Source organism: Pinus tabuliformis, chromosome 7 (assembly GCF_031772625.1).
Source record: "Pinus tabuliformis cultivar Carrire ecotype Pingquan chromosome 7, CPIR1, whole genome shotgun sequence".
NCBI lineage: Eukaryota > Viridiplantae > Streptophyta > Pinopsida > Pinales > Pinaceae > Pinus > Pinus tabuliformis.
In genome coordinates, this window is record NC_142293.1 from 641170803 (window position 1) to 641193628 (window position 22826).

The 22826-nt window shown below is 39.9% G+C and overlaps 1 protein-coding gene across 5 annotated transcripts in view; it reads left to right on the forward strand.

Annotated features, from left to right (window-relative positions):
* Positions 1-22826, forward strand: part of LOC149249082 (Wound-responsive family protein) — a 239986-nt gene that overhangs the window by 149121 nt on the left and 68039 nt on the right. For 3 of the 5 annotated variants that reach the window (XR_016266724.1, XR_016266723.1, XR_016266722.1), the window contains 2 exons: positions 5691-5782; positions 5892-6034. Coding sequence is in view for 2 of the 5 variants with exons in the window: in XM_089458613.1 (XP_089314739.1) it covers positions 5691-5782; positions 5892-5939 (140 nt within the window). In the remaining 3 variants the exon portion in view is untranslated. The remainder of the gene's footprint in view (positions 1-5690; positions 5783-5891; positions 6035-22826) is intronic. The other 2 variants (XM_089458613.1, XM_089458614.1) reach the window with 1 other exon arrangement.

The window sequence follows — 22826 nt, forward strand, 5'->3', positions numbered from 1 at the left end:
TATTTAGGGTTTTTGCTTTATTTTATAATTTTTTTATTATTTCATTTTATAATTTTTATTTATTTTATTATTTTATTTATTTTCTTAAATGGATCATCGAACTAAACCTTTGGAAACATCACCTAGGACCTAGGACTCATGAGGGGACTTAAAACATTTTCCAACCCTCAAGACACATTACATCATGACTTTTGCAATTTACATCTTAAGGGGAAAAACCCCTTTATCATAGACCCTCATAAATCACCCAGTTTCTGCGACACAACTATAATCTAGCAGATTAACACACTAGGATTCTCCTAAAGTTCTAATAACAAGATGCATCCCGGCTTTGGGGTCAGGCTGAAGGAAAACTCTGCCGATCATAGATCGGTGAGACGAAAAACCTTCCGGGACGTAAATTATCATTAGAAATTTAGGTCCACCTAGGCAATTTTACATAAACGACTCATATCTGCTAAGATTATTTACAATTCATACATGCAGACTGGGTTTACAAAAATGATCAAGCTGCTGATGACTGCAGGATGGCACGGACACGTCGATCAGATCTACCCCTTTTTTGCAAAGAAAAAGGGGGGGTATTGCATGGGTAGTTGACCGGTAGTCGTCAACACAGCTCATTCTTCAAACTTGCTACTTGACCAATGTTCTTAATAGTGAACAACTTTGACAAGGCTTCATACATCTCCTGAGCATGAATGGGACAAGATTTTCTTTTATCCCTTCTACCATTAGAGTCATAGCCACCAATTCTAAATCCTTGAATTTTGCTTTGTCGGCATCACTAGCTTCTTTTGTAGGCTTCTTTACATTTCCTTTTACCAGATCCAACACCTTGTTCTTTTCGAGGATTAGGTCAATCCTCTTCTTCCAGGATCTGAAGTTAGACGCTCCTTCAAGTTTGTTCTCACCCTTTATTGAGTTAGACATCTTCCTTGAATATAATAGACTCCTTCCTTGAGATAGTGCCTATGAATGGATTTGCCTTTTTTCTTTCTTTTTCGCCAAAGCTCTGATACCATGTTGGAAAATCAAAAAGGCAATAAAGATTTTCTTGATATTGATAATTACTTGTGATGTTTCTTATTATTACAATTCTTTATATCTTCTTTCTTTAGTTCATCAAGCAATTACCAAAAGAAACAACACATAAAACAATAGACACCAGATGTAGGCACATGCCAGGGCAAAACCCCTCTCGAGGGGAAAACCCAATCAAGATAATTCTTCCTTTCAATAGTATTCTTTGAGACTCTTCACCCTAGACCAAGACCAGACCTTCCCTCTACACCAATTCAGCCTCCCATAATTTCGACCTCTTCCCAGCAACCTCGACTATGCAGCAACTTACGACAACTGCCAGTGTCCAACAACAGTGAAACTTGGAAGACTTCGATCTCCTAATCCAGGACCTGAAACATAGAGAGATAGAGACACCAAAATTTCGATTTTCCTTGTCTCCTAAGACTTCCCCAAACTCGCACTCACTTCAGCTTCTCGACAACAGACTTTCCTAGCTACAAGAGAACATCGCACTTCTGCCCAACAACAAGAGATTTTTGCACTTTTTCAAAACTACAAGAGAATTTGAACTTGCTGAGAGAGTGATGCTCCAAATGAATTCGATGACCTTCCTTTTATAGGGTTCTTGTGGGGTCGAATAGGGTCCTTAGGCCGACATGGTGTGGAGGTTACATAATTCATATTTGACTTAATACTTAACCTTTTTACATGATTCAAAAGCCCAAGAATGCTCTCTTTAAATGTACAATAACTCTATAGACTCAGAATAAATCCTAGAAGTCCTCAATGGGGACTTTGACCTAAAACATGGTGACCCAAACATGAAACCCATGCTTTAATAAGTGACAATAATAATAATAATAATAATATTCTTTATTCTTTTGACAAGTACATTACATAATGACTCAAGTACATTATTGAAGACCGATCATAGTTACATTTTCCAACAGTAGCATGATGATGTGATTTGAACGTAGGAGTATATACTGGTAGTGGTGGAAGTTTGGAACTCTATTGAGTAGACCTTGGATCTGACAGTGGCACAATGTGTTGTTGCTATGGTTTCATGTGCAATAGGTTGGTACAATGTTCCATGAGATTTCTAATGCATATTCATTCATGAGCATTGCAATGCTTGTGGTAAGGGTACCATTGATTGATGTACATTGACAACATTGACAGCTAGGGTTTGATATGCAATTTGGGTTTGATATGCAATTTTGTGCAGTGGTTTTTGGCATTATGTTTGAGCAGAGGCAAGATTGTGTTTGAAGTACAATTGTATAGTGATCAAATTGAGCAAAGTTGAGCAGTGAGGCTACCAGGACTTGACGATCATATACATACTAAGCAGAGCAACAAAACCGTCCTTACAGTTTCTTTATATTGATTTAAAGCACAGGGGGATCCAGACTGAAAATTGTGAAACATGGTCCACCGGATCGTCAGGGTTGCAGAGTGGTGTAGGGAAGGTGATTGGAGTCACCTTTTGGTTGGAGCCTAAGAACACTTCAGGGCAACAGGGTGGTGCTAGGGCAAGTTGGAGCCTGCACAGAGCGTTGGAGTGCTTGTCCAATAGCCGCTGGTAAATAGGGTGTTGGAGCCTGATATTAGGGCATGGAGTGTCCTTACGGTTGCAACTGGTAAGTAGGGCATAGGAGCCTCCTACATGTTGGAGCCTCCTTCAGTTGGAGCTGAAAATTTGATGTAATTATTTTTCAAGACAAATTTTAAGAAGCGTTTGGTGGTTTTTGACCTAGAGGGGGTTTTCCATCCAAAAGTCTATGTGTATATTGTCTTGATTATTTTACATTATTGAATGGTGTTGTTTACTGTTGATGAATGTTTATATTTATCTGATTCTAATGATAATTAATGCTCTGTGAAGTTAAGAAAAATACCAATTGATAAGAAAAATTGATTCACCGCCTTCTCAGTATTTCTAACAAATTGATTTAAAATTTTGAATTCATCATTCATGTTTCTAGAATCTAATTAGTACTAAGCAAAATAGACTATAGTATATACTAAAGTCTGAAGATTGGAATAGTAAATTGATATAAATCAAACTCAAAAGGGGCGCTTTTGGGCCTCCCCCTTTTGAGGGGTTGCGCCCAGAAGCACCCCTTTTGGGGAAACACATCCCCCACATTGGGGAAACATTTCCCCTGCGTCTCCCCATGTATCCCTAAAATGGGGATGTGGGCAAATGTTTCCTCAGGCATCCCCCCATCCTAGGTGCCTAGGAAATATGGGGTGCGTTGATCCAAACTTAAACAGGAACACAACAAATTACAGATATAACCAGAAATACAGAGATGCAACAGAAATAACACTTCATTTCATTAATATCAAATACTAAAATATGCTTACAAACAGAATGGAAATAAGACTAGCTCGGGCAATGGTAGCTTATCTTTGAGAAGAGATGTGGTGGTTACATGCCTCTAAACTGTGTTACAATGAGGCTCAAAGGCCTATTTATTATTGAGAAACAATGGAAAACCCTAAACATCCAAAAAGCTAACCCTAGGAGATGAAGCACCAAAACCCGTTTGGGTAAATTGGTACATCGACTTCCCGTGGTCGTAACTTTGGCATATGATCTTCGTTTGGTGCACACAATACCTCGTTAGAAATATCTATCCGAGGACTACAACTTTCAAGTGGCCAACATCGGTTAACGACCCTTGTTGGCCCCGATTTTCCCCAAAAAACGTCTTTTAGGGGCTCAAAACGGCTTCGGAAGTTCAAGACCCGAAAAACTGCCAAAAATAGTAAATTGTGCTACAATTAAGGAAACTGAAAGAGAGTGGTGGGGGTCCAAGTGGAATAGGGGGGTGACCATCAACATCCACCTGGATCATGCGTGCACCCTACCATGGGGTACGCATCCCCGTGGAACATTGTGTATGACCCGCCTTCATCAGATGAGTAGGTTGGATGAAAAAAGCACTGGCCATAAAATGGATGAGAAATATCTGAGGTTGGCTATTTCTGGATCATGATAGGGTTGTTGGTTGGCAAACCACATTATAGGAGAATTTTTTTCTCCTTGGGTTTACCCAATCATATGGATGGGTAACAAGAACCAATACAAACCCTAGTTTTGTAGTAAAGAGAAAGATATCTAGCACTAGGGAAATACTGTGCTTGAAGAGATATTACACAAGAGCACAACCCTAGGGAGAGAACAACCTAGGAACAAGTGCACTGGAGAGAGAGAAACCCGAGCACAAGAGAGAGTGCAACACTTGATAGGTGCACTTAGGAAAATCATTTTATTAAGAATGAATGAATCACTTGAATGACCAATGCAAATGAGAGTGGGCGTATAGATTCCCAGCTCATAGGTTGGGTGCTTTCCCCTATAAGGTCTTTTAAGGATATGTGTACAAGGATGGCCTTACCAAAGCTACAAATATAATGATGATACAATATAAGGTCAGCCATGATTAAAGTGAAGATTACACCCTTATTCTCAAAATATTCACTCATGTTCACTAGACTAAGTCTCATGTTTAAAGATATCTAGAACTAAAGAAACACAACACTTGAAGAGATATCACACTAGAGGTGAGTAAATAACCCAAGAACAAGTGCACTAGAGAGAAAGAGAGAGAGAGAAACTCAAGCACAGGAAGGAACACAACACTTGATAGTTGCCCTTAGGAAAATCACTTTATTTAGAATAAAAGAATCACTTAAATGACCAATACAAATGAGAGTGAGTATGTAAATGCCCAACTAGAAGGTAGGGTGCTCTCCCTAGTAAGGGTTTTAGGCTTACGTGTACAAAATTGGCCTTACTGAACCTATGCATATAATAATGATATAATATAAATGTTGTTCATGACTGAAAGTGAAGATTACACCCCTATTTTCAACATGTTCACACGTGATTAATGGACCAAGTCTTGTCAATCCCTATTTTCATTTTGTAATCTTATTGCAACCATTGTTCTTTTGTAACTGATCTTATATATTTGCTTACGGTCTCGAAATGTAATGTTGGAGAGCTGAGATATTATATTTTTCACTTATCATTAATGAAAGATGTGTTTTTAACTTTGCACTTCAATAAACCTGTTGTTTTTCTTGAGGAAGATGCTTCCTTGGTACCTCGGTAGTGAGCATCGAACATCTATCAAGAGGCAAGATGCTGTGTATCTGTACAACCAACTGACCCAACTTAACACCCCTTGGGCACTTAAATGACTCCCTATAACAGTAATTAACTCCATAGGGCTATAATAAGATATTTATAGAGCATTTATGAAATGTCAAGTAGAGCCTATTGCAATCAAGTGTATAGAATTATACAGGAAATATGATAATATTCATGCACATTTACTTGCTATAGTTCATGTTTTAAAAGGTCTAATCAGTCAGGCATAAGGTTGTTGCAAATTATGTATTTACATTGATGAATTTAGCTTTGCTTGTGTTCTGATTCATTATCCTTTTACTGCCTTAATTGATGAATTCTCAATCATCCTCCCATATATTTATTATTGATAACACGATACAACGAGAATTGTTTATGAATATGATGAATTCTAAGCTGTGAGGCTACTGCAGAATGATTCTTTCTTAATGTAGTTACTTTTGGAGTTTTTGATTAACACTGAATGCTTCTACCTGCTGGGCATTCATCTTCTAAGTGCTGCTGAAGGGCCAGATCTAATAGCTGAGGAACTTAATTTAGTGAGGAACATGCTAATAGCTGTTGTTGAGGAGCGCTACAAAGATGCAGGTATGAAGCTCAATAATCCAGTCTTGTAATATTTCTCTTACTACTTGACCTGGGCCTGTATCTTTGTTTTTATTTTGGCTAGCTTATAGTGCTGATGATATGTTTGCAGCCTTGTGGAGAGATGAGCTCAACAAGCTCCGTATGAATTCAAATAAAGGTATTGAAGTGATGGCTGGACAATATTGATCTACTTGTCTACTTTGAAGGATTTGGAAATATAGAAAGATCGAGACTGCTTCTCGCTACTCAAGAGTTTGTTACTAATTTATTATTGCATCTATTGTACATTACGCTTATTTTCTATGGTTTCTAAATGGACAGTTCTTGTGCTTACAGTTTGAATACCTATTTTAGCATTTCAAATGCAGGGATAAGAAACTAGTTTGACAAAGTATAGATACCTACATTATGCTTATTTTCTATGGTTTCTGAATGGACATTTCTTGTGCTTACAGTTTGAATACCTATTTTAGCATTTGGAATGCAGGGATAAAGAAACTAGTTTAACAAAGTATAGATGTGAAAATTTCTAAATAGAAATCCTACTGCAGTGATTAATATTATTTCTTCTACTTACTACCTCAGAAAGAAGTTATCTACAGTATTCTTACGGCAAATATCGAAATATATTCTACTGCAACCTTCACAATTAAAACAATGCAGAAAGTAAATATAAGTAAAAAACTGACACAAATACAATCAAATTGACAGTTATTTTTGGACAATTGTCCCCATGAAAACCCAATGTTGGAAAAACGGTGCAGCAAATGAGGGTTTTATTATTCTTCAACAAAATTTTCATGTACAAATTACATCCAATAGTATAGAACAAGGCTTTCTGAGAAAAATTTACAGACGTTCCTGAACAAGTATCTGACCTGAGAGAGAAGTTCCTCCACCCTCAGCATCTCTCTGGCTTGCCCAGCATCACGTTCTTTGGCCCCTGGACTGGCCTGCGCAGTGCCAGCATCACCCAAGCCAGCGCTACCTCTCCCAGCGTCAATCTGCCCAACACTGTCCTCTTATTGCTTTGCGTCTTCGTCCCCGTCTTCCTGACTGACGCTGTACCCTCTCTGTCTCTCCTCCACCTGCAACTCTCTCTCTGAATCGATTTTCTCTTGCTAAATTTCGACCAGTGAGAAAATCGATTTTACTTGGGCAACTGAGTATCTACCTGGTGTATTTTCCAAATGACCCTCAAGCCCCTTCTTATATCTTCCTGTTGGATAACCAATGGCCTAGATTAACTCCTAATCAAGGACTCATATCATTTGACTTGATCTCCGTCTTTATCTAGAAGATTCACCTTTCACCAACAATTAGATTAATACCCATTAATATTTTATTTTTCCTAAGTTTAGACTTAGGGACCCCATTAAAAATATTAACTATTTTAATATAATCGTCTCTGGGTGGAATTTCCCAAAACGGTTTTTGGGTTATTTGGAATGCATGTGCCCAAGCCTCCCTGCAAAATTTGAGGCTTGGAGCACATATGATGCTACCTCGAATCAACATTCCCTCTTAGTGAGATATGTGCTCTAGCAACATACTGCCACTGTATAATGCTCTGACTCTAAAGCATCGTCCTCTGCGCTGCTGATGTCTAACATGTTGCCCACCAACTATTGCGTTGCTGCTGCAACTGTACTGCTACCTTTGACATTGCCACTTCCAATGCTACATCTATACTACAAATCCCTCTGAATTTCTGCATTTGTGTTGCTGCTGGCACTGCCATTGCCCACTGTCCCTGCACTGCAAACGGCTGCTGCTACTGAAACAAATTTTCAACCATACCCATCCGCTCTCTAAATTGAGTGAACTTAGCTCTTCCAAGAGCCTTTGTGAGTATATCGGCCACCTGCTCTCATGTGGGAACGTACTGTAGCTGTATTGCCCCACGCTGAACACAGTTTCTGATAAAGTGACAACAGATATCTATATGTTTCGACTGATCATGAAATATTGGATTTTCAGAGAGTTTGATACAACTTTGATTATCGCAGTAAGCCTTGGTCGCTTCCATCCTTTTTATGAATAAGCTTATAAGCAATTTTCTGAGCCATATGGCTTCACACGTAGTTGTGCTGGCTGCCATATATTCTGCTTCTGTTGAACTTAGTGCTACTGATTTCTGCTTCCTGCTGCACCAAGATATCATCCCTGATCCAACACTGAAGCAGTACCCTGAGGTACTTTTTCGGTCTACTGAATTACCTGCCCAATCTGCATCAGTGAACCCATTCAAAATGGTGTCCTCCCTTTTAGAGTACTTAAACTCATATTCGACTGTTCCACGTACATACCTAAGAATGTGTCTTGTTGCCGCCCAATGCACCCTTTTTGGTTCCACTATGAATTGACTAAGAGTGTTGACAGCGAAACAAATGTCTAGCCTAATGTTGACCAGATACATAAGTGACCCAATGAGTTGCCTGTACAAGGTGGGATCTACTTCTTTGTCCTCTGATGCATCTATTTTCTTCCAATTGGTGATCATGGGAGTAGCCATGGGTCAACAATTCTGCATTTTGAATCTCTTCAGAATTTATATAGCATACCTTCCTTGTCCAAGGAAGATCTCCTCATTATTCTACCAAACTTCCAACCCCAAAAAATAATGCATCAATCCCAAGTCCTTCGTGTCGAATTCAGCTTCAAGATTCTTCTTGCAGTCTTAGATGAGCCTAGATGACCCAGTTAGGAACAGGTCATCTACATATAGTACCAGAATAAGTGGCTCATTCTCTACCAACAAATAGTAGAGATTGGGATCAACATCACTCTTGACAAATCCTAACTGTTGCAAGTAACTATCAATCCGACCATACCATGCTCTGGGTGTCTGCTTGAGCCCATATAGAGCTTTCTTTAACTTGCAAACATGAGTTTCGAAGCCTTCGGGCTGTTCTATATATACCTCTACTTCTATTGCTCCGTTCAAGAATGTTGTCTTGACATCCATTTGGTGAATCTCCCATCCCATTTGAGATGTTAGGGATATAACAGATCTGATAGAGGTGTATCGAGCAATTGGGGCGAAGGTCTCTTCATAGTCTATTCCTTCTTTCTGAGCATACCCCTTTGCTACGAACCTTGCCTTGTACTTTTCTATGTTGCCATCTGCAACATACTTGATCTTTTAGATCCATCGTGATCCTACAACTGATCTATCTTCTAGTCTAGGTACTACTTCCTAGACATCATTCGTCTGATGGAGTTGTATTCTTCCACCTTGGCATCCACCCATACTTGGTGTTGAACAAATTCCTGAAAGCTAGAGGGTTTTTCAACCAGAGCTACCAATGCTTAGTATCTATCTGGTTGTCTATGCTGCCTCTTCTCGGCTCTAGGAGCTCCAACAAACTCCTCTGTGTCCCTCAGTGTCTGTCGCACTTCTCTACTCATTCTACCACTGGTGGTGGGAGGCTCAACCAACTCGTCCTCCTGATCTTGTCGTTCTGTTTGTTGAGAGACATTTGCATTTCCTCTGTCTGAGGAGATATTGGTGCTGGTCACTGTACTCGACCTAGGTGTATGCTTCAAGGTCTGTCCTTCTCGCTGCCCCTGTTGCTCTTGGACTAATGAAACATCTCCGGACTGATATTCTGTAGGCATTTCACGAGATTTCTTGAAAGCTCTATCTTCCATGAACTTTGCATCCTGTCTTACTACAATCTTCCTGCTGCCAGGAATGTAGATTCTATATGCCTTTGAGGTCTCGTTGTATCCTACCAGATACCCCTTCTCTGCAGTTTGATTCAGTTTGTTGCGCTTCTCGTTTGGAATGTGACAATAAGCCACGCTTTCAAATATCCTAAGATGACCGACTTCCGGCTTCTTCCCTATGAAAACTCCTTTGGCGTTCTCTTCCCTAATGCTCTATGAGGAGTTCTATTCTAGATATATACTGCCGTGTTGCAAGTTTCTGCCCATAGATACCTAGGTAGATCCTGATCATACAACATGGCTTTGGCTTCTCCAACAATAGTTTTGTTCTTCCGCTCTGCCACTCCATTCTGCTCCGGATTATATGGAGTTGTCCACTCTCTTTTGATGCCCTCCTTTGCGCAGAAATATGTGAAGTCTTTATCTGTATATTCTCCACCATTATCTGAACGCAATACCTTTATCTTTTTCCCTGTCATATTTTCAACAAGAGTCGTAAACTCTTAGAAACAATCAAAAACCTCATCCTTGGTCTTTAAGAAATGGATCCAGGTTTTTCTGGAGTGATCATCGATAAAAGTGACGAAGTATTCGCCACTGCTAAGAGCCCTTGTGGACATAGGACCGCAGATATTTGAGTGTATTAATCCTAATACACACTCTTCTTTATTGTTACTTCTAGAAAAAGTTGCTTTAGCGTACTTTCCTAGCACACATCCTTTGCACAAGTCGTCATGTTCACTACTAAGGACTGGTACCCCTGTAACAATCTCTTTGGGCATCCTCAATGCTCCATGGTGTAAGTGCCCCATTCACTTGTGCCATAATTCATTTCGTCTCTCCTCACCATTATAGTTGCTGCCTATCAGTGCCATTGGCGATTCGAGTTGCAACCTATACAACTTGTTGCTTCGAACCCTAATTTGATTTTTCTTCTTCCAACTTGGATGCTTGACGTATACTTTCTTTCCTATGAAGTATACATCATATCCCTTGTTATGTAACTGGGACACTGAAATTATGTTCATTCCTAATCCTGACACATGCAGAAAATTGGTGGCTCGGATGTTGGTCCTTGCTTCCATCTGAAAAGCTATGGTGCCTCTCCTTGCTGGAGTTTTCGTTCTGTTTCCCATAGTTATTTGGAAGTCCATTTGTTCTTCTTCATAGCTCGAGAAATGTTCTCGTACTCCAGTCATATGAGTTGAAGCCCTGCTATCAATGTACCAAACATCCATTGGAGCTGAATTTGCTAGGCATGCGAATTCTTCATCTAATCTGGTAGATAAATCTGAGACACTTTGAGTATCCATATTGTGCCAATTTCTGATGCTAACCTATCCCAGCAACTGCTGTAGGAAAAACTGCATCCCACCTGAGATAATCCTCCTTGCTGAATCTTCTGCTGCATTGTCCCTTCTACCACTGATAAATTTCGATTGGAAAGACTTACCTCTCTATCGACTCACTCAGAGAGAGTTTTCCCACGAAATCCAATCTCCTTGGCTTGAATTGCGCAATCCTTTGGGAGATTCAAATTTCTGCCCCTGCAGGAATTTCGAATTCCCTTCTCTTCTCAACGCTGGATCCTCCGACTTCTCTCTTCTGCTTCCCTGTAGCTTTGATACCATGTGAAAATTTCTAAATAGAAATCCTACTACAGTGATTAATATTATTTCTTCTACTTATTACCTCATAAATAAGTTATCTATAGGGTTCTTACGGCAAATATCAAAATATATTCTACTGTAGCCTTCACAATTAAAACATTGCAGAAAATAAATATAAGTAAAATATTGGCACAAATACAATCACAATGACAGGTATTTTTGGACAATTGTCCCCGGAAAAACCCAATGTGGGAAAACTGGTGCAGCAGATGAGGGTTTTATTATTCTTCAGCAAAATCTTCATGTACAAATTACATCCAGCAGTATAAAACAAGGCTTTTTGAGAAAAATTTACAGACGTTCCTGAACAAGTATCTGACCTGAGAAAGAAGTTCTCCACCCTCAGCGTCTCTCTAGCTTGCCCAGCGTCACTTTATTTGGCTCTTGGACTGGCCTGCGCAGTGCCAGCGTCACCCAAGCTAGCGCTGCCTCTCCCAACGTCAATCTGCCTAGTGATGCCATCTTACTATTCCGCGTCTTCGTCCTTGTCTTCCCGACTGATGCTGGACCCTCTCTGTCTCTCCTCCACCTGTAACTCTCCCTTTGAATCGATTTTCTTTTGCCGAACTTCGACCAATGAGAAAATTGATTTTACTCGGGAAACTAAGTATCTGCCTGGTGTATTTTCCAAATGACCCTTAAGCACCTTCTTATATCTTCCTGTTGGATAACCAACGGCCTAGATTAACTCCTAATCAAAGGCTCAGTGCATTTTCACTTGATCTCCGTCTTTATCTAGAAGATTCACCCACAATTAGATTAATACCCATTAATATTTTAATTTTCCTAAGTTTAGACTTAGGAACCCCATTAAAAATATTACTTATTTTAATATAATCGTCTCTAGGTGGAATTTCCCAAAACGGTTTCTGGGTTCTTTAGAATGCATGTGCCCAAGCCTCCCTGCAAAATTTGAGGCTTAGAGCACATCTGATGCTACCCCAAGTCAACAATAGATACCAAAATTGTCCATGTTCTAATAGGGAGAAAGCTTAGCTAATTCATTTATTCACTGATAGCACAATAGGATGGTCCCTCAAGAGGACCACCATCAAAGAATGACGAACTCTAGTATTGGTTCATTAATGTCCAAGTTGGATAATGGCAACACAACATTGTTGTTCAAATCCATATCATCAGAGAATACATCCCCCATATTTGATATTCCTTTCAACCACTCTTCCCTCATCCTGTATACAAGACAAATGTTAGAGTTTGTAAACACCAATGTCTCTATTGCGGAGTTCTCAAGAGTTTTCTTCTTCAAGGTGTGCACATTCTTGTATGTGCTCCAATTCCTCTTGCAAGAAGAGGCTGAAGTAACCTAAGATGGGAACCTCATGCTAACTACTATAGAATAGGGCATGTTGCCCCATATGTTGCCCACCAAGCATAGGGCTTCTTGTTTCTTAATCTCCCGATCTCTTATCACCTTATGGCCTATGAATCTCTTAGTTCTAGTGGAAAAATCTATGAAGCCCAACTCCACCTCATCAAGGGTCGCTTTGTCTTGATATATCCTGCTCAACCCTTCTCCCTTTTGAAATCTCCTTGTACATGTGAGGAGGGAATCTATGCATGGGCTATGTCGCTGCAAAATCTAGTAGGCCTTGGAGAAGGAAACCCTACAAGGCATAAACTAGAACAAGTAACAACAATGGGATAGTGGCCCACTGTCACCACAAGTGAAAACCCCCCGCTCTTTACAGACTTTCACAAATGGGAGGATTCTCGATAAGAGGGATATCACTTCTGATAGATGTTCTAAGGTTAATGTGGGAAATGATCTCGCTAGGAGCTCTCCAAGAAAGACACAATTTAGGCTCAAGCGTTAACAAGGGAGAAATTCACTTTCTATTATGAGACCTAGAAGAGGAGGCAAAAGACCTAGGGTTTGATAAATTTGACGAGTGTTGGAGTATCTAGTGGTCAAGGCAAGGAGAAAAGGTTTCTTACAATGTATACCAGCTATGCCAAGTCTCGTGAAACTTTTAAGAAAGCCATGTTATTGCTCAAACAAGCAGGGGTCCAAGGAGGGGTTCCTATAGAGCAACTACTAGGTCAAGGGGCAACAATGGAGCAATAGCCCACTGTCACCTCAGCTAAAGCTCTCTGCTCTTTACGAAATTTCATCAGTAGGAGGAGTCTTGGTATTATGGAAATCACTAGGATAAATATAACACTGTTGTAAAGGTAGTGATTCCAAGAGCCTATTCAAAGGAGAGAGTCTAATGATAGGGATTGGTTGCTTTAGAAGCAAGGTGAATGGCTCTCCAAGAAGGGCTAGAAGGATACATAGACCTAGGGTTAAGGAGTATCTTTTGGTAAGAGGTGCCCTAGACCAAAGAATCCTAAAGGAATAGAGTTTCCAAGAAATCCTTGTGAAATTGGAGTGACAAGGTTGTGGGACCACAAAGAAGCCCTAGTGGACCCAAACGAGGTCAAGGATTTGGGATGCAACTTCAAATAAAGGGACTTGACCAAGTGAGGGAGGAGAAGAAGGATCAAGAGATTGGATTTGACTTGAGACTTTAATACAATGATCCTTGATAAAGCCACTAACCAAAGGAAACCTAGGGAGAATGGTTTGTGAGCTAGGGCTTGCCAAAACTCGAGATTCCATCGTCAGAAATGCTTCAAAATTGGAGGACCTCTCAAGGACAGACCAACGCAACTCTAGACCAAATTTCATCAATTTTGGATGGATTCAAAAGATTTCGTTTGATGCCCTAGGAATCCTGCTAGGGTTAGGGCATGGAAAAGAGAAAATGAGGTGAGAAAATTTTTCGTTTTAGTGATCACTTAGGACTAGACTAGTGACTAGCCTATTGGGAGAACAAATTCAATATGATTCAATGTTTAGAGATGCTTATACCCAATCAAGGAGTTCTCTAGCAACTTCGCATGGCCCTAGAGACAACAACTAGGTTACTAGGAAAGTTTATACTTCTTTGATGCTGCAATTGATGACTTATCAAGGAAAATATGAACAATCATATACCCCTAGGACATTCATTCACTATACTTTGCATTAAAGTATGGAAAATCCTTCACAAAGACAAGATCAAACAAATTCGTATTTCATTAAGGCAACTACACCAGCGTCATGAGTGAAAATTTTCCATACACTATACAAGTGTATGATATGAAAAAGAAACCATGTAAAAGACACTTACAAGTATAGAAAATTTTTCCAATCACCAATAAGGATAAAAATCGAAGCTCCAAGATAAGAGATAAGTCTTTCCAAACATCGAAATGCATCAAGATTCCAATTCGTCCATCAATAAGGCTAGCGAAATTCTCAAGGAGTGACACAAGTCCAAAATCAAGTGATAATCAAATGAAATGATCATCACATCAATATATACCCTCCCTAAGGGGTTTGATTTGCCTAATTAGGCCTACTAATGCCCCAAATAATAAAATAATGTGCAAAAGTAACACAACTTGGTGACAAGCCCACCAAGATAGCTCCATAATACAACAATAAGCCTCTCAAGAGGGAAAAATAATAGAGACAATAAGTCGAAGGGCCATTGAAGAGGTCTAGTTGAGTCCAATGTGTGCCAAGATGAATGAATGAGCTCCAAACATTGTGATAAAGGGGTTGGCCCCTTGATATCCAAGCAAATGACCTATGGTGTCCCTAAGTGGCTATGGGGGCACTGAACATCCTCATGGGTCTCCAAATCGATCAAACAAGGTTGTATCCCATTTGTAAGGGTTGGAAGAACGATGCAAGCCCTCCCATTATCTCTCATGGCGAGACACATGCTCATTTGGGCCCAAGATCAACTGCTAAGTGTATGGTGCAAGAGTGGAGCCGATTGGGCAAGGTGGTCCAGGTGCATCATCATTGTCTAATAGGTGGAACACGAGCAAGGAATAAGTGGAACTGAAGGATCCCATGACATGGCAATTTTCTTTTTGTTATGGTGGAGACTGTGTGGCTCTCAATGCTCACCCTACAAATGCCAATATGACCCTCTGGAGGGCTTGGAGCCTATATAGGGAGACCAAACCTTAGACAAAGACCCACTTGCAATCCTGTATAAGATCCAATGTATCCCCTCACCTTCCAGTACAACCAAACATTAGTGCAATTGTGTAAATGAGCTTACGAATCATGGAACCAAGTGGACACTTCCTAGTGGCATGCCCTTCCATAGTGGGCTTTAGAACGTACAAGTGTCTCCAAGTTCAAGAAGAAGGTTAACCAAAGACCCTATTACGTGCTTTCAACCTTTAAAGGGATGACATGTCCATGGTACATCCATCAAACGACAAGTGGTATTGTGAAATAATGATGGAACAGAGTGGGGCATCAGGGGAAGGCTCTAAGCCACATGCCACAGTACAAGGGTAGCTATAATAGGGAAGCCCTCACTTGGGTATATGAATGTAGGAGGTGTTGAAAACACTGAGAGGCGGGGTGAATCAATATTCCTTAGCAATTAGCACTTTTAAATCTTTTCAGAGCATTAGTTAATATTCAATTATTATTAATGTTTATGTAGTAATAATAGTAAATAAAAGAACACAGTAGACACAAGAATTTTAGGTGGAAAACCCCCTCTGGGTCAAAAACCACTTTTCTAATAAATTCTTTAATCTTCGACCCCAATTGAAATGAAAGCAACAACTTCCTAGAATTCTAAAAAACCATTCTTCTCCAGCTCCCATTGGAAGGACGCCCCAACACCCTGGTTTCTTCAGTAGTCAATTGAATGGATGCCCCAACATCCTAGACCAACCTACCACCCTAAAGTGTTCATAGGCTCCAACCTGTAGGCGACTTCATGCACCAGCCTAGCACCTCCCTGCCACCTTATAATGATTGAAATGAGACAAGAGTGTGGATTCCCGTACCAGGGAAAACAATCCACGATACAATACGATTTACAATGATTTTGACCGAACACCCAATCACACTATGACATGCAACCCAACCATGACATCATCCCAATAGAGACTCCTATACCTCCCAATAATGCCTTTTTGACTCTAGGCAGATTGACTCTTTTACAATAATGACTCTTCCAATGATGACACTTTTACAACTTTACAATGATGACTCTTGGCCTTGACACTTCTTCACAATATACGGATGGTTGTCATGTCTTCAAAGGATGTCCCGCTGCAATGCTTCCTTTGATTTGATACTTTTGCTCTTGAATTCTTGCTTGAAGTTGTACTTGAATCTTATTCTACCTACATGCAAAATTTGCCCGGCAAAACCAATCCCAAAACAAAACAAAATACCCTTCAAGTTACCTCTCCCTGCAAAACACATGTAAGTGCATAATAATGAATAAATACAGATTAAAATTACAATGCGTACCTGAAGTGTGCTTGTCACTTTTGTTGTTGACTTGTTGCAGCAGTAGACAAAGACTCCCACTCTTGATATAGGCCTGGACTCTATGCAAGACTATATCCAAAACTGACCTAAAGATATATACAATAAAAACTGATGACAAACCCTAGACTTGTGATGGACCAAGTTCTAAGTACAACAACAAAGACCATTCTATCAACTATGACAAGACAAGTAACATGAACTTACAACATCATATAGATTTAGCAGACTTGGTGTAGCATCAAGAATATGTAGCATCAAATGTGTATTATCAAGAATAGGACATCCGAAATGTGGTATCAAAACTAAATGTGACATATAGAGACATAGAGATATAACCGAGACCCTGTATGTACTTTCGTTGCATATTTCAAATGTAAACACTAATCATACATACCTTGTTGTAGGAGACTTACCCTTGACTGTTGATGTGTGGTCCTTACTACAGTGATCCTTGAATGCATGTTTTTTCTTGCCTTCTAGGAGCTCGATATTGAATCTATTGTATCTATGTAATTTCGGATCTCCAGGGTCTGAAATTTCGTCTTGTGGTAGCCCTCTGAGTCCTCTTTCCAACCCCACAGGTCTGATCAAGATTGGATTCTTCAAGAAAGAGTTATATTCAATCTCTCACGATGACCTAATTTTAGATTGGTTCAGTAGAACAAACTTGTACGAAGTGCCACGTGTCCCTATTGTGACCTTCGACCTTGGAAACACTACTCAACAAACTACAGTCTGTCCTCTTTATGTGACTATTTACGAAATTTGAATCCAATGCTCAGAGAGAAAGTTATGACGATTTTCCCAACGTCACCTATTTGACATGGAATTCGGGAGCCTGCAAAAACCCTAACTTCCTCAGATCATATCTCCGAAAATATAGCGAACCAAGATCTGAAATTTAGTCACGAGATTCATCAAAATTTCGCCTCAAATGGGTTTTAATTCAGCTTTAGAAGCTTCATAGAAAAAAAGTTATAGCGAAAATGCCACGACGGCCTATTTGAAGCTACAAAATCCCTACTAGAGGAGGATATGAGGGTCATTATTTATATGAATGTCTTGAGTTGAGAGGGTCCTCAACAAGTGAACGTTGGAGGGATTTTAGGAGAAAAAATAACATTATTAATTATTGACTATTCAATGACCACAACCAATTATGAGTGCCATGCCACAACCCCATAGGGTTTTAGCCCACTAACTGGGGTTACTAACTTCAAACATGAATATCTCTCAAACCATGAAGAATTACTTGGCGTGCCATATATCAATGGAAATATCTCGACGAGTAGAATCAATCTAGAAGATCGTTGACTTAGAATAGAGTAAGTTTTCAAGTCAAATGCCCATGCAAGATTGAGGTAGCCCCTGGTGCTGCTTGGGTTGACATCAATGACAACCACTGATCAGCAATCTCCTCATTTGGCATTGATGGCAACACAAGTACTCCCTCTGTGATCATGACACCTCTTCCTACTGCCTTCTCTTCCCCTTTGTCATCAATGGGTAACTCCCCCTGACAAACAGCCATCGTGCAGACCTGTACACACCTCCACTCCCCCTTTGAGTAGATAAGAGAAAGAGTCTAATGAAAACTTGGGAGAATCACAAGCTTTTGTCGAAGATACTCGAATGCTTCATGAGGTAATGGTTTGGTAAAGATGTCAGCAATTTGTTCCTTTGTGCCAGCATATTCAAGCTTGATATTCTTTTCGGCGACCTGCTCTCTAACGAAATGATATTTAATTGGAATGTGTTTTGTTTTGGAATGCATCACAGGATTCTTGGAGACACTGATGGCGCTGATGTTATCACAAAATATGGGAATAGGCTCATCAAACTTGACTTGAAGATCTTGCAAAGTTTCCTTCATCCAAAGAACTTGAGTACAACAAGCTGCTGCCACGACGAGATTGAAGACTACTTTTTACCTAACCATGAAACAAGACAACCATCTAGATAGAAAGCTGCTCCACTGGTACTCTTACGATCATCAACACTTCTTGCCCAGTCTGCATCAGTATAAGCTTGGATGACCAGATCATTTCCTTTGGGATACCATATTTGGGATACCATAGACCATATTCCACTATGCCTTTAAGATATCGAAGAATTCTTTTGACGACAATAATATGAGATTCTTTTGGTGTTGCTTGGAATCTTGCTACTTGTCCAACTGCCTGCATCACATCAGGACGAAAGGCTGTCACATATAGGAGACTACCAATCATGGATCTATACAACTTTTGGTCCACATCCTTTGACGAATCTTCTAAGCTTAACTTGCAACCTGTTATCATGGGGTTAAGGATTGGCTTGCAATCTTCCATCTGGAATTTTTTGACATTTCCTTGATGTACTTGGTTTGATATATGAATATTCCTTTATCCTGCTGAGAAATCTGAAGCCCCAAAAAGTATGTAAGCTCGCCAAGCATAGACATTTCAAACTCACTTTGCATTTTTGTGGCAGTCTTTACTTAATCTGTCATCATTGCTTCCAAAGATTATATCATTCACATAAACCTCGATAATTGTTAGGTTATCTTGATCCACTTTCACGTAGAGATTGTTGCCAGCACTTCCTTTATGAATCCTTGTTGATGTAGATACCTATCAAGACCAGAATACCAAGCCCTAGGAGCTTGCTTGAGACCATATAGTGCCTTCTTTAATCTGCAAACGTAGTTTTCTTTGTTAGTGAGAAGAAAACTTTTGGGTTGGTCAATGTAAACTTCTTCTTCCAATTCACCATTTAGAAAGGCCGACTTAACATCCATTTGGTAGACCTTGATTTTCCTCGAGCATGCATAGGCAAGAAACATCCTGATAGCTTCGATTCTGGCAACGGGAACAAATGTTTCTTCAAAATCGATTCCTTCAACTTGTGCATATCCTTTGCAGACTAATCTTGCTTTATTCTTGGTAACCTGCCCGTACTCATTCAATTTGTTTCCGAAGAGCCATTTAGTTCCAATAACATTTTTATCCTTTGGTCGTGGAACCAATTCCCAAGTGTCGTTTTTCTCAAATTGATCTAGTGCTTCATTCATAGCTGCTACCCAGTGTTCATTTTGACTAGCTTCCTCAAGATTGCTAGGCTCAACAGTTGCTAAAAGCACAATATGGGCTTGTTGTGATGAACGACGCTGTCGAATTTTTCTTGTTCCAATTCCTTCATTTATGTTACCGATGATCTGATTTGATGGATGATTCTTTTGATACCATTCTTTTGAAAGTTTTGGAGAAACTTCTTGTACATCATGCTGATCATTTCTTATTTCTTCTTGGTTGACTAGTGTTTCCTTATTTGATTGGTCTTGTTCTGGAGCTTCTTCTTCATCCTTCACAGATTCTACCTCAAGCCCCTTAAATTTGCTTGAAGAGACAATCTCATTGTTATCCTTTAGAACACTATCTTCGTCAAAAGTAACATTTATACTTTCAACTATTTGTTTTTGCCTCAAATTGTAGCATCTATAAGCCTTTCTTTTGCATGAATAACTGACGAAAATACCTTCGTCAACACGGGAATCGAACTTACCCAATTTTTGGTCTTCTCTTTTGATGTAGCATTTACTTCCAAATATTTTGAAGTATTTGACGTTAGTTGGTCTTCCTTTCCATGGTTCATATGGAGTCATGTTACAATTGTTCTTAAGCAGGCCTCTGTTTATAATGAATACGACAGTATCAATTGCTTGAATCCAGAATTTATCGTCTAAGTTTGAGTCTTTTAACATGGTTCTAGCCATTTCCTGTACGATTATTTTTTTTCTTTCAGCTACTCCATTCTGCTGTGGTGTTCTGGTTGTTGAGAATTGCCTTTTTATTCCAGGTTCTTCACAGTATTGCTGAAATGCTTTGGACGTGAATTCTCCGCCATTACCTGATCTTAGACATTTGATCTTCAAATCGGTTTCATTTTCGACCAATTCCTTGTAGATTTTGAAACATTCGAATGCCTTAGACTTTTTCTTCAGGAAACTAACCGCTGTCATTCTGATGTAATTATCTATCATTAACATAAAGTATAATTCACCGTCTAAACCTTTTGTTCTCATAGGACCACATAGATCATTATGTATTAATTCCAATGGACGTGATGCAAAATGTTCCTTTGTCTTGAACTCGACTTTTGTCTGTTTGTGATGCCGACAAGATTCACATATCGTATTGGTAGGTGTTGAGATTTTCAGCATTTCTCTAACTACTTCCTTTTTGTTGACCTTGACCAAATTGTCAAAATTTATATGTCCCATTCGTTTGTGCCATAACTAGCTCTCGTCTTCTTCTGCCAAGAAACACCCTTTAGGTGTCGCATCCAAAATATATATGTCGTTTGGAGCTCTGCTTGCTGTAGCCACAAATTTACCAAACTTGCCTTTCCTGATTTCACATTTCTTCGAGTTGAATAACATCGTGTGTCCTTGATCGCACATCTGCCCAACATTGAGTAGATTGTGATTCATATTTTCAACCAGCAACACATCCTTTGCTAATGCATCCTTACTTCCAAGAGTGATCGTACCTGCTCCTATGACGTTTGAAGACGCGTCATTTCCAAAAGACATTGTTCCATCTTTCTTTTCTTTCAAGGATATGAACTTATTTCTATCTCCATTCATATGCGTTGAGCAACCACTGTCAACATATCATACGTTTCTATTGCTTTGAGCTTTGAGAGCGAGAGCACACCTTTCAGTGTTCCTTTTCCATACTTGTTCATTTTTTATTTTGCGAGAATTACTTTGAAGAACTTCCAAGTTTGCAGCCTTTGGCCAAGTGTCCAAAATTGTTACATTTGTAACATTCAACATCATCTCTCAAATGATCAAATATGTTGATATTCTGCTGAGTTCTGAAATATCCATTTCTGAGAGATCTCCTGGAATTATATTCATTCCAAGGTTCTTCCTGCGAGTCTTGATCTCTTGATCTTGCTGGGAGATCTACTTGCTTGGTAGATTTTGCATATCCTGTTGGAATTTCTAAGTTTGACACGTTAGAATTCCTTCATGCACTTTAATTTTATTGATTTATGCCTACCTACTTGTTTTGTTAATTAAAAAGTTATTTACCTTGTAAATACTGGAAATAAATACAAGTACATGCTCAACACATTACAAATCATCAACTGAAGGAAATAGAAACAAACACACAAGTGACACTGTTGTTTTTGGACTGATGTCCCCGAAAAAACCCAATGCGGGAAAACTGGTGCAGCTATCTGAGGGTTTGATTTATTAAGCAGTTTCAGAATACACTCTGGGTGTCAAATCCGACATACCCAACAGAGAAAAATCTCGGCAGTGGTACCTCTCCTTCGGAGACAGATGCTTTGGCTGAAACCCCGGATAAACACTCTGAGAGCTCCTCATCTCCAATTTGCCCCACGAAAAACCCCAGCGCCAACGTCTTCTGCCCTCTGCGTCAGCTTTCCTGGCAGTTCCAGTTGTTCCCAATAGTTTCGGCTTCTGCCCTCTGCATCAGCTTTCCTGGCAGTTCCAGCTGTTCCCGACAGTTTCGGCTTCTGCCCTCTACGTCAGCGTTCCGGGCAGTTCCGGCTGTTCTCGGTAGTTCCAGTTGTTCCGGTAGTTCCGGCTTCTGCCCTCTGCGTCAGCTTTCCCGGCTGCTGCGCTGATCCTCCTGACACTATCTTTGCCTCTCTACTTCTGTATTCACTGCCCCTCAGCTGCAACTCCAGATCACTCTCTCAACTTTCTTAGCAAACTCAGCCCTAGAAAGTCGAAATCTTGATCTCTTGGTGTGTTCTCCAAGTGACCCTCAAGCCTCCTCTTATACTTTTCTCGATGACAAATCAACGACTAAGATTAAGTCTCTAATCAACGGCTAAGATTAGATCTGGTTTGATCCATGACTTTTGGACCATTCTGACACAGTTTTATATTAATTCACATTAATATTTTAATTTCCCTAAGTTTAGACTTAGGGACTCCATTAAAAATATTAATTATTTTAATATCTCCCAAACTGTTTAGAATCTGCCCAAACCCTTTCTGGGTATTGGAGATCTCATGTGTCTTAGCCTCTCCACCAAATTTCGTGGCTAGAGCACATCCGATGCTACCCCAAATCAACACTCCCTCTTAGTGAGGACTGTGCTCTAGCAATACTCCTTACTGAGTATTACTCTGATCATCCGGCATCGGTCCCTATGTTGATGCTAGGCCTACTGCCCAACATCCTCTGCACTGTTGCATCCTGTACTACTACCCATGGCCCTGCCACTGCCACTGTTGCATTCGTACTGCAACTTCCTCTGCATCCGTGTTGCTGCCCATGGCCCTGCCACTGCCACTGCTGCATCTGCACTG